Source organism: Channa argus, chromosome 18 (assembly GCF_033026475.1).
Source record: "Channa argus isolate prfri chromosome 18, Channa argus male v1.0, whole genome shotgun sequence".
NCBI lineage: Eukaryota > Metazoa > Chordata > Actinopteri > Anabantiformes > Channidae > Channa > Channa argus.
In genome coordinates this window covers 20,840,184-20,853,752 of record NC_090214.1, presented here as the reverse complement: position 1 = coordinate 20,853,752, position 13,569 = coordinate 20,840,184, and the positions used below count along the sequence as shown (strand labels likewise).

The window sequence follows — 13,569 nt, the reverse complement described above, 5'->3', positions numbered from 1 at the left end:
TTACAATACATACGCTGTCTCCCCTCACCAGCCAATGCTATGAGGTTTCTGTTGAATCAGTCCACATTCCTTTTATTAGGCCCAACTCAACTCTCTGTGCAAAATACCTTCGTCCACCACTCCCAGCCTCCCAACCCCCAACACTTTGATCAGTGTCCTATTACCAAATTGTCACTGAAGGGGAAGATAATAACTGTGAAGGGAGTTATGGAGAGGAGGGAGGGGGCAGAGAGAGAACGAGTATTTAATGAGATCAACTAGTAGTCAGACAGATGGCTGCTCTTAGTTTTTGTTGAGTAAGTTTTTCTTCATTAAATTCTACTTTTTAGAAGGTTATAACTTCTTAGGTTTTAAGTTGAAACTGTCAGAAAGGTGACAATTCCACTACATGTTTATTATTTAGGTCATAGTGGGTGGTGACGGTCTACTTGAGTGCAGTATATTAAGAGGTGGTTCTGACGTTTTTGCCCCTGCACCCACCCAATGAAGTGGTCAGCGAGTATACTCTGTCTCTTATTGAGTATTACATATTGTTATCTGTTGAGCCAAATAACTGTCATTTCAGATTTCAGATTTTGCTTAATTAAGTCTTTGTAGGATTAAAGTTTTTTTATTTTTTTATTAGTAAAACTGTCTTTATTTCTGTTCCTTATCATGGGGACATACTGCCACAATGCTGTATCATAAATTTAGCAGCTGAACTTTGCTTATCACGGTGCATTACACGTTATCACTAATTATATGTTCTTTACTTATCATTGCTCTTTACATGAAAAAGTTTGGGGGATTTTTTATGAAGCTTTACTGTTACAGCTCCCAGAGTAACTCACATGCCTTCTCACATATAAATATTGTAACCAAAATACACAATATGTAAGTACTGGTGTGGAGCAGGAAGTAGCAAAGAATAGTAAGATTGAAGCAAGGATGGCGTTGAAGAGGATGAAGAGTGGAAAGGAAGTGGAAGTGTCTATAGCCCGTTTCTAACTTGAACTCTAAAGAATGTTTGGAGGATCAGGTCCTGACATTGTCTGGAGTTTCCCTCTCAGCATCGGGACATAGCCCATGCGAGATGCATTCTCAATTGTGAAAAAATACTGCATGTAATTTTGCATGGTGGTGGTCCTTGGGCACTTTGATCAGGGGGCAGGACATGATGCAAAAACAAAGCTGCGGAAGCGACTGTGTTTTGCTCTGTAATCTGGTAGTATACCACCAAATCTCGTGCTGTTTTTTTTGTATTTGTTTGATGATTTCCAGGTCTGTCCTTACCGACAGAAGTTCTTAAATTTTGTTGTCCTTCCAGTTCAACATTGTTGTTGTGTTCGTATGACTGAACGAGTTCTTCATCTTCATCTGTTTGTATTTGCCCAGTTTTGAGGCAGTCGCAGGCAATGGATGTCATCAACAAGCCCACTCACTTCTCCGGAGTTTTACCCCCACTATTCACAAATAAGCTTGATTGGTGACAGAGTAATAAAGCTGATAAGCCACACAATGAAGTTGTGGGAAAGAGTAGTGGAAGCTCGGCTAAGGGCAGAGGTGAACATTTGTGAGCAGAAATATGGTTTCATGCCTAGAAAGAGAACAACAGATGCAGTATTTGCTTTGAGGATGCTGATGGAGAAGTACAGAGAAGGTCAGAGGGAGTAGCATTGTGTCTTCGTAGATTTAGAGAAAGTGTATGACAGGGTGCAGAGAGAGGAGCTGTGGTATTGTATGAGGACGTCTGGAGTGACGTATGTTAGACTGGTGCAGGACATGTATGAGAGCTGTAAGACCGTAGTGAGGTGCTGTAGGTGTGACAGAGGAGTTCAAGGATGGACAGGATCAGGAATGAGTACGTCTAAGAGACAGCTCATGTTAGATGTTTTGGAGTTAAAGTCAGAGAGGCCAGATTAAGGTGGTTTGGACATGTTCAGAGAAGAAATTGTAGGCAGATGATTCGCTGTGGTGACCCCTAAAAGGGAATAGCCGAAAAAAAAAGAAGAAGATCATATGGACCTTCATCATATGGACAGTAGGACCTGGGAATTAAACCACCCGACTCTGTGATTGGTGGACCAGTTGTACTGTACCTCTCAAAGCTCCTCATAGATAACCTCACATGAGGGTCATGTATAATTCTGATGGGTGTGAAATATTAACTCAATCTCTGTATTAGTTACATTATTAATTTGAGTTAAACAAAAAACTGATTTGAAACAATCCAGGATCATTAAAGAATTAAAAATACACAATTTGAGAAAACATTCTTCTTATAATAAGACATAACATAGTGAGAATATGCCTGATAATGAGATGATGGAACAAATATCAGTCTACATTCCGTATGCTCTTTGGACAGTCCTACTACAATGACCCAGGCTTGGACCTTTGAAGCAGAAGGTTGTTGCCATTTCCAATTGGGATTGAGACGCACCATCCCCTGACTCTGCCCTCTAGACACTAAGTGTGTTTGAACTTTAAAGATTACAGTGGACTATAAGACAGTGTTAGCTACCTGGAGATTACAAGAGTCACAGGTGGCTGTCAAGGTTGTCAAGATTAGTCTTCTTGGTGTCATAAGGAGGCAAGAATAAGTGTGTTAATTGAGTGAGAAAGACAAACCATTGCTTGAGTTATAAGGTAAAACATGAGTAGAGTTACACTGTTCAGTGAAGTGTCGTATGGGAAATTATTTTAACCGTAAACTATTTTATTCAATGGATTTGAAAGGCTCAGTTAGTTTTTATTTATTAATTTGATTCATATACCACTAGTCTGTGTGAATGTCTACACTTGCCAACTCTACATTCCAAACTTTATTAGTATCTCTCTATTAGAAGTTGTGATTATTGTGTTTTACTGTGAGTGTTTTCTTATGTAGCATCCATCAAGGCTCAGTTCTCGGTCCACCTTTACTGATTCATGAACATAATTGCTGCCTTGTCTCTATAAAATGGGACTCCTATGCAAGTATGTTGCAAACGAGATTATGTTTTTGAAAGGACTGGAGTCAGGAGATGATATGTTCCCATTCAATTTAATATTTGACCAAATAAAGCATTACATTTAGTAAAGCAAACAACTTAAAGTAGGTGGGTGTGGGTGGCAGGTTTATAAAACTGGCCCAGTTGTAGCTCAGTTGGTAGTGCAGCCGTCCATGGAAGACAAGGTCATTGGTTTTACTCCCGGTTCCTTCTGACTATGTCTCAAAGTGTCCTTGAGCAAGACACTGACCTCAATGTAGTTCCTACTGTCTCCTTCTTAGTTGTAAGTCACTTTGGATAAAATTGTCTGCTAAATGTGTAATTGTAAAAAAGTGCAGGACTGTCATGCTCCAGACAAAGTCCTGTGTGTGGTTAAAAAAGCATCTTAGTCGAGGTTAAAATTGTGGAAAAATTGTGGTTGTGTTGAAAACCAGATATAATTTTTTTCTATTAATCCAAATCATAATGTGTTTCTAACCATAACTAAGTGCTTTGAGTGCCTTAACACAACCATTAGGAAGTTTAATAATCCAGATATTGTATTACAAAATTATGGACAAAATTACTCTGTCTGGGAACATTTTATTGATATGCTAAGTGTAATACGTTTGCAACTTATGTATGTTAATTTCCAACATATACTCATTAGGGTCATTTCAACAATAATCGGTTTGCAATGATGTTCTTGAAAAACATCTATTAGCAGTTTATTTTTACCAAAAATTTACAATAAATGTTAGGAGTCAGGGCAAATTTTACCATTTGCAGTGAGTTCACATTGAATCCCCTTTTCTAGACTAATGACATAAATGTTTGCGGTTATATATCTGTGATGCACTGGCACCGAATGTTGGTGCTGAATACATTTCACACTGGGATTCTCAAACAACCCTGTCCTGCACAATGAAAAATAAAATCAGCAGTTCTCCTCTATACATCCGTTTTGCAATCAGCAATAAGTTCGAAACTCTACCCACTGCACTTCCTGGTAGCACTACGCCTGTAAAGCCGGATTTACACTAATGCATCGACTCTACACCATAGGTCTCACATAGGGCTGTAAGTCTTGCAACAATATAGGCCCCTTGTGTAGCCTATGTCCCAACCTGCGCTTGGCACACAAGTACAAATTAAACATAAGCAGAAGCACCTTCATGACAGAGAAGTTCACTGTGATTTTAAACACCTGTCACTTGTAATCTCTAATTTCTCTCTATCGCTCTCTCACTCAGTCAATACATTGGTTTTCAGTGTTCACACCCTTTCGCTGTGTTTTGATCCCAGACTTCACCCCCTTTTCGTTATCCAACCACCTTCCTTCTACTCTTCGTCCTAATTTCCCTCCCCCTCTTTCAGCAGAGCAGGTTTTATGGTCTCCCTGACCTCCAGAGCTTTTCCATGTTGTAATCCCTCTGGCTTCTTTGGGCCAATCCCCTTGCTCCTCTAATCTCCTGGTGTCAAGGTACCTGCACAGATTACAGCTTCAAGCTTTCGGTCTCAAGCCTGTGTCCACTCTGCCACCTATACTGTCACAAAAGTCTCCCCCACGTACTCTTCCTCTTACTCAAACCCTCATTAATTGTGACAGAGCCAGACTGTCTCCCCCACGCCTTCAGTATTATGCTAAATAAGGCCACGGACTGACTCCAACCAGACATTAAATCCATGTTGATCCTTTAAGTGCACTATTATTTCCCAGTGTGTTGGACTATTTCTTACTACGTCTTTCTATTACACACATTGCCACCAACATAAATAATGTATACATTTCTTAAAAGTTTAAATCGCCAAACAATTATCACTCTGATTTGTACCATATTTGTTTTATTTTTTTGTAGGGGGCAAAAAAAGTCATCACCCAGATGCTGACCATACTCCTGTTGTCTTGGGAACTGTTCTGGGAGGATGTACAGTAAACACATTTCATAAAAACATAATAGGACAGAACAGTTCCAACAATTGTTAAGGAATGTACTGATTTTGTCCAACAGATCAAATAGTGAGAGTTGGGGGACATACTGTACTGTATATGTCCTATTTACTGATACAGAGACACATGGGGCATCTTGTGAACAAGTATAGACAAGCATGTCCCAGAAATTAGCCGTGTTCTTCTTTAGAGGACCATAGCTCAGGTACTGCAACACATGGACACACACACACACACACACCTTAACTGCAAAACACATATCTAGTCTGTCTTTAGGAGGCCATTCAAGGACAGTCAGAGCTTGTCCTGAAGCTACGTCACCATTATCTTGGCTGTTTGCTTCAGGTCCATGTCTTGCTGAAAGATGAACTGTCACCACAGTCTCGGGTCACGTGCTCTCAAGAGCGTCCTCTTTGAATCTTTTTTCTCATGTTCTCAGCTCTTTAAATGCCATTTGACTAACAGTGTTAGTTGTCTTATTGAGTTTTACTCGGACTGGGTCTACAGAGAGTTCCTCAGTCTTGAATGACTGGATTTATGTCCTGACATGAAGTGTGAACTCTGTAGGACCTTCTACATTTGTCTTACTAAACTATGTCCAAGTAAATGCTACAGGTGAAATCCAATCAATATATACTGCACATTTTTAAATAGCAGTTTATTTTTTGTATGATTTGTATTAAATTTGAAAAACATGGCAGATCTGAATGAGGGTCATTCTGTTCATCTCATGCCCATTGCTCAGTTTGCATTACTGACATATAGGAACTAGCAAAAACTCTTCTCTGAAATGACGCCTTCGATACAATAATACAATAAATGACAGGTTTTAAGATATTTTTTCAAAGTCCAACAGCTTCGGTGATTAAAACAATTAACTCCACTAACGCTTGTGGGTCCCCATTATTGTGAGATGTCACTAGAAACTATCCAATCCTCTCCTCACTGTTAAAAACGACAAAGCATCTCCATCTTATGTCCATCTATGTGAGTGTCTCAATATAGTGGCAGAGCCAAACAGCCCAATAAGCACCTCTCAAAAGATACTTGTTCATGGGCCAGTATCTCTGAGAGCACATTGACATTCCTGAGACCTGGTCCTCTTAACTGAGAGGTTCAGAGAAAGGGACAATTGTTGTGGCATTGTTGTCTAGACTTTCCAACATAGGATAAAAATGCTGGCACTAATGTTTTTGTTTGTAAGCACACAGTAAGTACATGTGGTATAATAAGTGTGAGAATCCAATATTACCTGGTGCTAAAAAAGTTTGTCATCAAGATGCAAAACTGGACATAGTTGTCAGTACTAACATTTAATTATAGTTAGTATCACAGGTAACAATGACAGAATTGATATTTATACTCACCCCACTTGAACATCATCATTGTCAGCAGCACTGTCTTTAGATTCAGATGAACTTTTTCCAACTCCATGGTTAAACCGCTGAACTGGGTCTGTATGACACAACACTGCACGGAAAATTAAATCTAAAAGACACGAGAAGCCCTACTGTCCTGCCGTGCTCCTGTGTGATGGAAAAGGTTCCCACTGTACTGCTGTTGCCCTGTGTTCAGGCTGGCATGCTGTACACTGCCTATGCTTGGCTGCTAATGAGCGCAGCCCTGGATTCAAACGGACAGCCCTCCCTGCTCTGGACTCACTAAGTCTAATCAGCCATGAGAGCACAGAGACAACAACAAAATGTGACCTGGACTAACACTGGCCAACACTCTTCATTCACTGAGCTATTGAAAAGGTAGGATAGCGTAGTGGCAGCCATGAAAGAAAAAAACAAAAAAAACTAATGCATGATCAAAAGAAAGCATATTTTTTAAAAACTTGCTGGACTTTTAAACAATCTTAGTAAAAATATGAATCTTAGAAGAATAACTTTTCAGTTTCATTCTATTTATGCAGATATTACTTTTTAATAATTCATTATACTGAAGGCTTCTAACAAACTGCAAATTTCCATTCAGGTGAAGTGCACTTTTCAACAGTTTCAAAGTAAAACAATAAAACAATAAGATTAAAATAACAATTACTCTTATGCAGTTCACTGTTTGTGAAACAAGAGCAGACCTTTGAAACAAGCCACTGCTGACTACTAGTTAAACACAAATAAATTGAATATTTTCTGAAGATTTCACTCTTGTTCAGAAGTGATCAGTGTTCCTTGTAAAATATGATAAATATATAATAATAAAGGATAACTTCAATGATTTTTCCACCCACTCCCTGTGGTTTTGGGGGAGTTCTGAGGGAGCAGGACAAAAAACTCCCTCCAAAGTAGGTTCATTGCATCCTCATGATATCATCTGAAGGAGTATTCCAGCTAGAAAAGAATATGGAAATGCAATCTCATTCATATGTTCTCCCCAAAGAAGATCCATAGACAGAAGGTTAAAAAATGGGGAAGTCACCCTTTAAATTTGATTTTGTTGAATCCTGTTTCGGTTATGTCAACTATAGTTTATCATAATTTATTATAATTTTATTATAATTTTGTTGCCATATTTTCACAGAAAACATCTAAAAACATTTTATACGTAGTAGTGTAATCACATTTATTATTTTGTTCAGTCATCCTTGTGAAACACATTGGGTTTGTGCCTTTCTCAAAATTCAATCTGTTTAAACACCACTTACAACCACCTGTGTTTATCATGTTTTTATTGAATGCTGTTCTGAACTACAGTAAATTTAAATAATATTTTATTTTTGACCATGTCTCCATGTAGTTTTCATTTTGTGTCATCCTTGCTAAGGCCAAATCCACAAGTTGTGTTTGTGTGAACCAATTAGCTTCCAGCATTGTGTTGTCTTCACTGTGTGCAGTCCAGTGAATCCAGAGACCGGGTTTTAATCACTGTCTCATTAGTGTCTTCAGCAGCTTTAGTGGCTCCTTTGTAGCTTGGAGCTTAGCAGTCAGACATACATCACTCAGCCTGTTACCCCTCCTTTCCCTAAATACCAGCTGCGCCTGACACCCCCTGGTCCATTTGCACCCATGAACTTTGTGTCACCTATAGTAACTGCCACATGATCAGGATCTTGTGCATTGTGCTCATGGGCCAACTTGTGTGAATAAAGTCAAGAGTTAACACCCAAGAAACTCTGGTGACAGTGAGGATGGATGGCAGGAGCAAAGGGAAGGTAATGTAGTTCTTAGTTAAACAAATTCAACTAGCAGAGGAGTTTATTCTCTATTTTTCATAGTAATGTGAAGAGGTCAATAACGCAGTAACGTTAAAGGTAGGTTACTGTAGTGATGGGCAGAGGAAGCCTCTTAAAGCTTTATGGTTAATTTGTGCCAAAAATTTATTCAAAGCTTCGATTAAAGCTTCAAAGAAAGTATAGCGAGATCTGGTGGCTTCTAAGAATAAAACACTGCAACACCTTACAGATTGTTTCCTTTTATCTGATAAAAAAAAAGTTAAAGTTGTTTCCTTTTATCTGATAAAAAAAAGTTAAAGTACTTGATCACTAAACAATATGCGAGTAGTAGTACTGTTAAATCTTAACGACCAGATGCATAGCTAGCATAAGCATCATTTAGAGATTTGTAATTCTTGTTCATAGTCAGCAGCAAGTATTCAGATCATTAATTATACCTGGAGATATGTTTACTAATTATGTGAGATCTAAAGGTGCATATTGGCACATATTTCAATTTGAAATGATCAATAAGCAAAAAGTTAGAAAGTTAGAGTATTTTAGATGTTTGCAACAATGGTGGGATGTGGGGAAATGAGATATTATCAGTTTTGTAATCAATAGATTTTGCATGTAACTTAAACAATCAATTAAGGATCAATAAAGGATTTAGGGACTCAGACTGTGGAACTTTGGAGTTTACGTGAATTTACAGACACTCAAGGCCAAAAACACTGTACAAACAGACCTGTTTGGAATCATCAAACAGTAATTGGATAGAGATTTAGAAACATACAGTAGCTGAAATAAATTCCACTTTAAGGTTTTTCTTCAGTTTGGAGAAGAAGAAAGATCATTCGGCTCAGGCCGCTGATGGGCAGAAGCTAACAGAGTCCTCTGACGTTAAGAAGAGAGCTGTGTATTTTTTTTTTCTAAACTCCAGCAAATACCAGCAATTATAGAAAAGACCACTCAGTGTCCAGACATGCTGAGCTAAAATGTCAATTATCTCTTCAGGAACTGCACGTGCTCCTGTCCAGCGTGGAGAGTTGAAAAGGTCCTGGCAGTGAAGGCCTCCCTGTGGACCTCTAGACAGTTTGGCCTCCACCGAGGAAGGATTTACTTGATGTCTTCAATAACAGTGCAAAGGAGGCTGTGCTCAGCTGGGTGCCTAAGGAAAGGGGATGTGAGAAAATGAACTGGAGTTCAGTAAGTCTGTTCTGTGCAGGCTATAAAGTTTAAAGACACTGGGAAACAAGTACTTATATATACTTATATACCATAGATCCTTTGATTTACTTTGACAAATCCAAACACATCTATTAGGGATAATATAATTTTGATTTTTGATGATTTGGAAGCCTCCAATACATTCAGACAGCAACATCATCCTATTTCATGAGACCAATAAAAGGCTTTCAACCAGGTGGAACATCAGCAAGACGTGAATGTTTCTGGTTCTTTTGGTTCCCCTCTGGTTTTATATCTCTAATCTCTAATCTGTTGAGCCCCCAGAAAGAAGTTAAGAGGTGCTAGGCTATGAGAAAGTTACAAACGCTGATACTGTAGCTCACTCAAATTGTTGAAAGGTCATCATCAAAAGGAAATTGGAATAAGAGTATAAAGATTTGGTAAAGTCTAGAATGTTCATTTAAATTACAAGGAGGACTTACTTGGTCTGAAAGTGGATTTCATTTAGGTGATAAATAGAAAGAATAGAGAGTGATCTAAATACATGACAGTGGTTGTTGCTGCAGATGTCATAGGATGGATTACCACAATCTGAATATCTGATAGCTTCAGTGTAATGACATTGTCTTGCAGTTATAGAACCTCCAGCAGGACTGTTAATGATTTTGAACGTTTTGGGGGGACAAATTACACTGGGTACCTCAGAGCATTTCATTTCTATGTAAACGAAATGCGGCCAGGTTTAGTGCATCTTAATAGTAGGAGAGAGGCTTTCAGATTAAAGTTCATACACAGTTTTTTGAATGGTTCAAAGTTTATTTAAGATCAGGTTGGAAATTTGAAATTAGAAAAACATGTTGTTAGTTTTAATCCTAATCAATTGCCATCTTTTTATCTAAATATTTTTTTAATGTGGGGCCCTGATGGACACGATTAAATATTGGTACTTCTTGCTATGCAGTGGTGTGGTTAAAATTCAAAACCTGCACATACGTTAAAAATGTACTTTTGCTATGTTGATGGAACAAAAAAACCCAAAACAAAATATCACAGAAAATGTTTAGGTAGCTGTTGTGCCCCTTGTTTAAATTAGTGAGTAATGTTCTCTTTTGTTGTGTTTGGTTTTATGAATGGTAAAACAAGAAAGAAAAAAGATTATTTAATAAATTTCTTCTTTGGAAAGACAAAACTAGGTATTTATGTAGGTAGGAAGAAAAAGTTAGAAAGTAGTAGTATTGGATCATCGGAGTGTTTTCAAAACATTTGTGAAAGCATGAATAATACGTGAGCACCAGCTTTATGGAATAATGAGACACTTGGATACTTTTTGTAACATTTGGTTCTTTGATTTGTTGATTTGATCTACTGGATCAATGTGTGTTTTATAACTCTCTCTTTCTCTCTCCCCCACTCTCTTTTTTTTAATGTAACCAATTAAAAACCTGCTGAACCAGTAGAAAACCAACACCAATAGAAACCAAACCCATGCATCCACTACTCCCAAAGTCCAAAGACTTGAATATTAGGTTAATTGGTGACTTTAAATTGCCTGTAGGTGTGAATGGTTGTCTTTCTGTGTATGTCTTTCTACACTGGCCCTGAGATAGACTGGAGACCCGTCCAGGGTGGACCCCACCTCTCACGTAATGACGGCTGGAATAGGCTCCAGGCCCCCTAAACAGGATAAGCAGTTACAGATAATGGACGGATGAAGAGGCAGGTTGGCTTTCACAGGGGGCCACAGAAAGAAAAAGGAAAGCAATAAACTAAATACTATGTAGAGAAGCTGATACTTCAAGTTGTTAACTAGTATATGACACTAACACAGAGTAACACTTTCATTCCTGTGGCATTTACATTTATTTTAAGACTTTTATACAACGACTTACAAGTGAGGTAAAAGGCAAGTAAAAAAGCTAAGACAGAGAGAGAAAACCGAATGCAAAGTCCAATTAGAGAAGATATTTCAGTTTTGAGAGACATGACAAATAGATATAAAATGTATATTTTCCTTTTGTTTAATCAGTGTTCAACCCCAACTCCAAGACTAAAAAGACACATCAGCTCAAACTGAGTCACAGCTTTATTACACATATTTCATCGGACTATCAGTACGTAATGTAACAGGAATGCAACCTGCAATTAATGCTTACTAAAGCCCACAGAGGAAAAAGATGTAGCAGAGCTGTTGTTCTGTCCTTGAGAGGCTCCTACCTAATCAGTAGTAGATAAAAAAGCACATTAGGAGAGAGTAACAGCCATGACAAGTGTTTTCAACGCAACATATTAGTCACCGTCCCTCTGAAAAGGCACTTCTCACACTGGTGAGGTCATGAGCTATTTAGCCAAGATCATTTCTAGTGTCAGCTTTACAAACACATTTCCCATTTATTATATTAAGCTGATCATGACAGTCTGTACAGAGCAGACATAACTGATCATTGACTAAGCAAGAATAAGAAGCACTAAATTAATAAACTTACTCTGATTACTCAGTCAGGTAAGAGCAATCCCTGTTCACTCACAAACCGTGTGGTGTGTTCAGATGCAGCTGTGGGTGCCGCCTTTTGAAACGAGTGAACCTTTGGAGCCTCCACTCAAACGGTGAGCTGGGACAGGGGCAATAAAAGACCGAAACGCTTGCGTAATAGAAATAATGAAAAAATTGAGACAATTGAGAAAATTTTTATTGCAATTTAAAAATGAGTTTGAGCGTTACACACCTTAAAAGCAGAATGAAATACTAAAGTATTCATGGATTTGACTCCTGGCCGTTTTTTTCTGTTCCTGCTGCAGCGTGAAATAGCGTCTCTCGTGTGGTCACTTCATTTGTCTCGGGTTTCTCTGTGTTCCTGACCATCATCGCCTTTTAACTTTCTCTGTTTATCTGTGCAGCCAAGCTTGTGGTCATACAAGCTACAAAATTCCAAAGGGGATATATATCTATATATCTATATCTATATAGTTATATAGATATATATATAGGGATTTCATCATAAACAGTAAAGTTTAACATAATATTGCTGCCATCTAATGTAGATTACATCTTTTTCAGGGAAGGTCGTCCTCATTTCACCAGCACAATGTCAAACCACATCCTGCATGTATTACAATAGCATGACTCAGTGTGGGGCCTGACTGGAGTCCAGAGTGGTGTTGAAATATGAGCGGTAAATATGTTTCTGTCCTAAGTTTTTTGAAACATGCTTTTATTCATAATGGGTACATTCTGTTATTATCCACATCTTACAAAGTGTCCCCACATCTTTAGGAATGAGGTTTTGTTTCCTGTTCATGAAGCTTCTAAATGCTCTAAATGGACCTTGTGTCAAAGTAGTAATTATGTTGCTATTCTTACATTGGTTCTTTTGCTAAATAATACATTTGTGGTTTGGAGAAGATTATCTTTTTTTTTTTTTTTTTTTGCTAATGAATGATGAAGGGATTCTTCAGATTGCCAGGTTGTAGTTCCATGACTTGGCAGACCTGCTTCACTACAATTCCAGCATCAGGGGTTAGATTTGGACACAACCCTAGGAATGTGATTTCTTGGGGAAACAAAAGATTTGGTTCTAAGAAAACCCTCTTGACCGAAGACTCGTCATACAAGCTCCAGGAGACAAGAAGGAAACAACATTTCTAGGTTAAGGGCAGTGAAAACATTTACACACTGTTCAAGGCTACTAAGTGCAATACTATATCAACAAACTAGTTCAATATCAAACCTATTTTGAATTTCCGACCACTTTTGTGTCAATAACTTGTTATAACAGAACATAATGTGACACACAGTGTTCTCCAGAGACTATGGAACAGGAGTGAGCTGTAGATTTATATAATGAACAACTTATTTAATTGATTAACGACACATTACACTAAATCTATGAATTAATTTTTAAATCAATTGTTTATGATGAAATAGGCCACTATACTGCAAACATCTGGGGTTATATCGCACTGTGGTGGTCAGAATTCGTCAATACATGTCAGAATGTTTTTGTCTCGCGCGATTTCTTATGCGCGCCTACGGTCAGAAAAACAGTCATCGGACTGCTGGCAGCATATGTTATGCTGACTAAGATACACTTTTAAAAAAATGCCACCAAGCTTCTTTTGCTGGCGCAGTACAGACAGAACCGAAGCACCGGGAGAGCCAGCCATGAGCAAACAGCCCTGTTCTCTGTTTAACATCATTCCACATTGTGCGCGACACCGGAAGCCACGTTACTCGGGACTTATGCATTATGGCCTGTGGTAATGTCTTACAGGCAAGTTGGGTTATGTTAAGTGAAAAATCATATCGTTAAACAGTTTATCCT

At 38.3% G+C, this 13,569-nt stretch overlaps 1 protein-coding gene across 1 annotated transcript in view; it reads right to left on the bottom strand.

Annotated features, from left to right (window-relative positions):
* crb2a (crumbs cell polarity complex component 2a) overlaps window positions 1–6,519 on the bottom strand; it is a 31,387-nt gene extending 24,868 nt beyond the window's left edge. The window contains exon 1 of the mRNA XM_067483590.1: window positions 6,270–6,519. Coding sequence (XP_067339691.1) covers window positions 6,270–6,336 — 67 coding nt within the window. The 5' untranslated portion in view covers window positions 6,337–6,519. The remainder of the gene's footprint in view (window positions 1–6,269) is intronic.
* Between the last annotated feature and the right edge of the window lie 7,050 nt (window positions 6,520–13,569).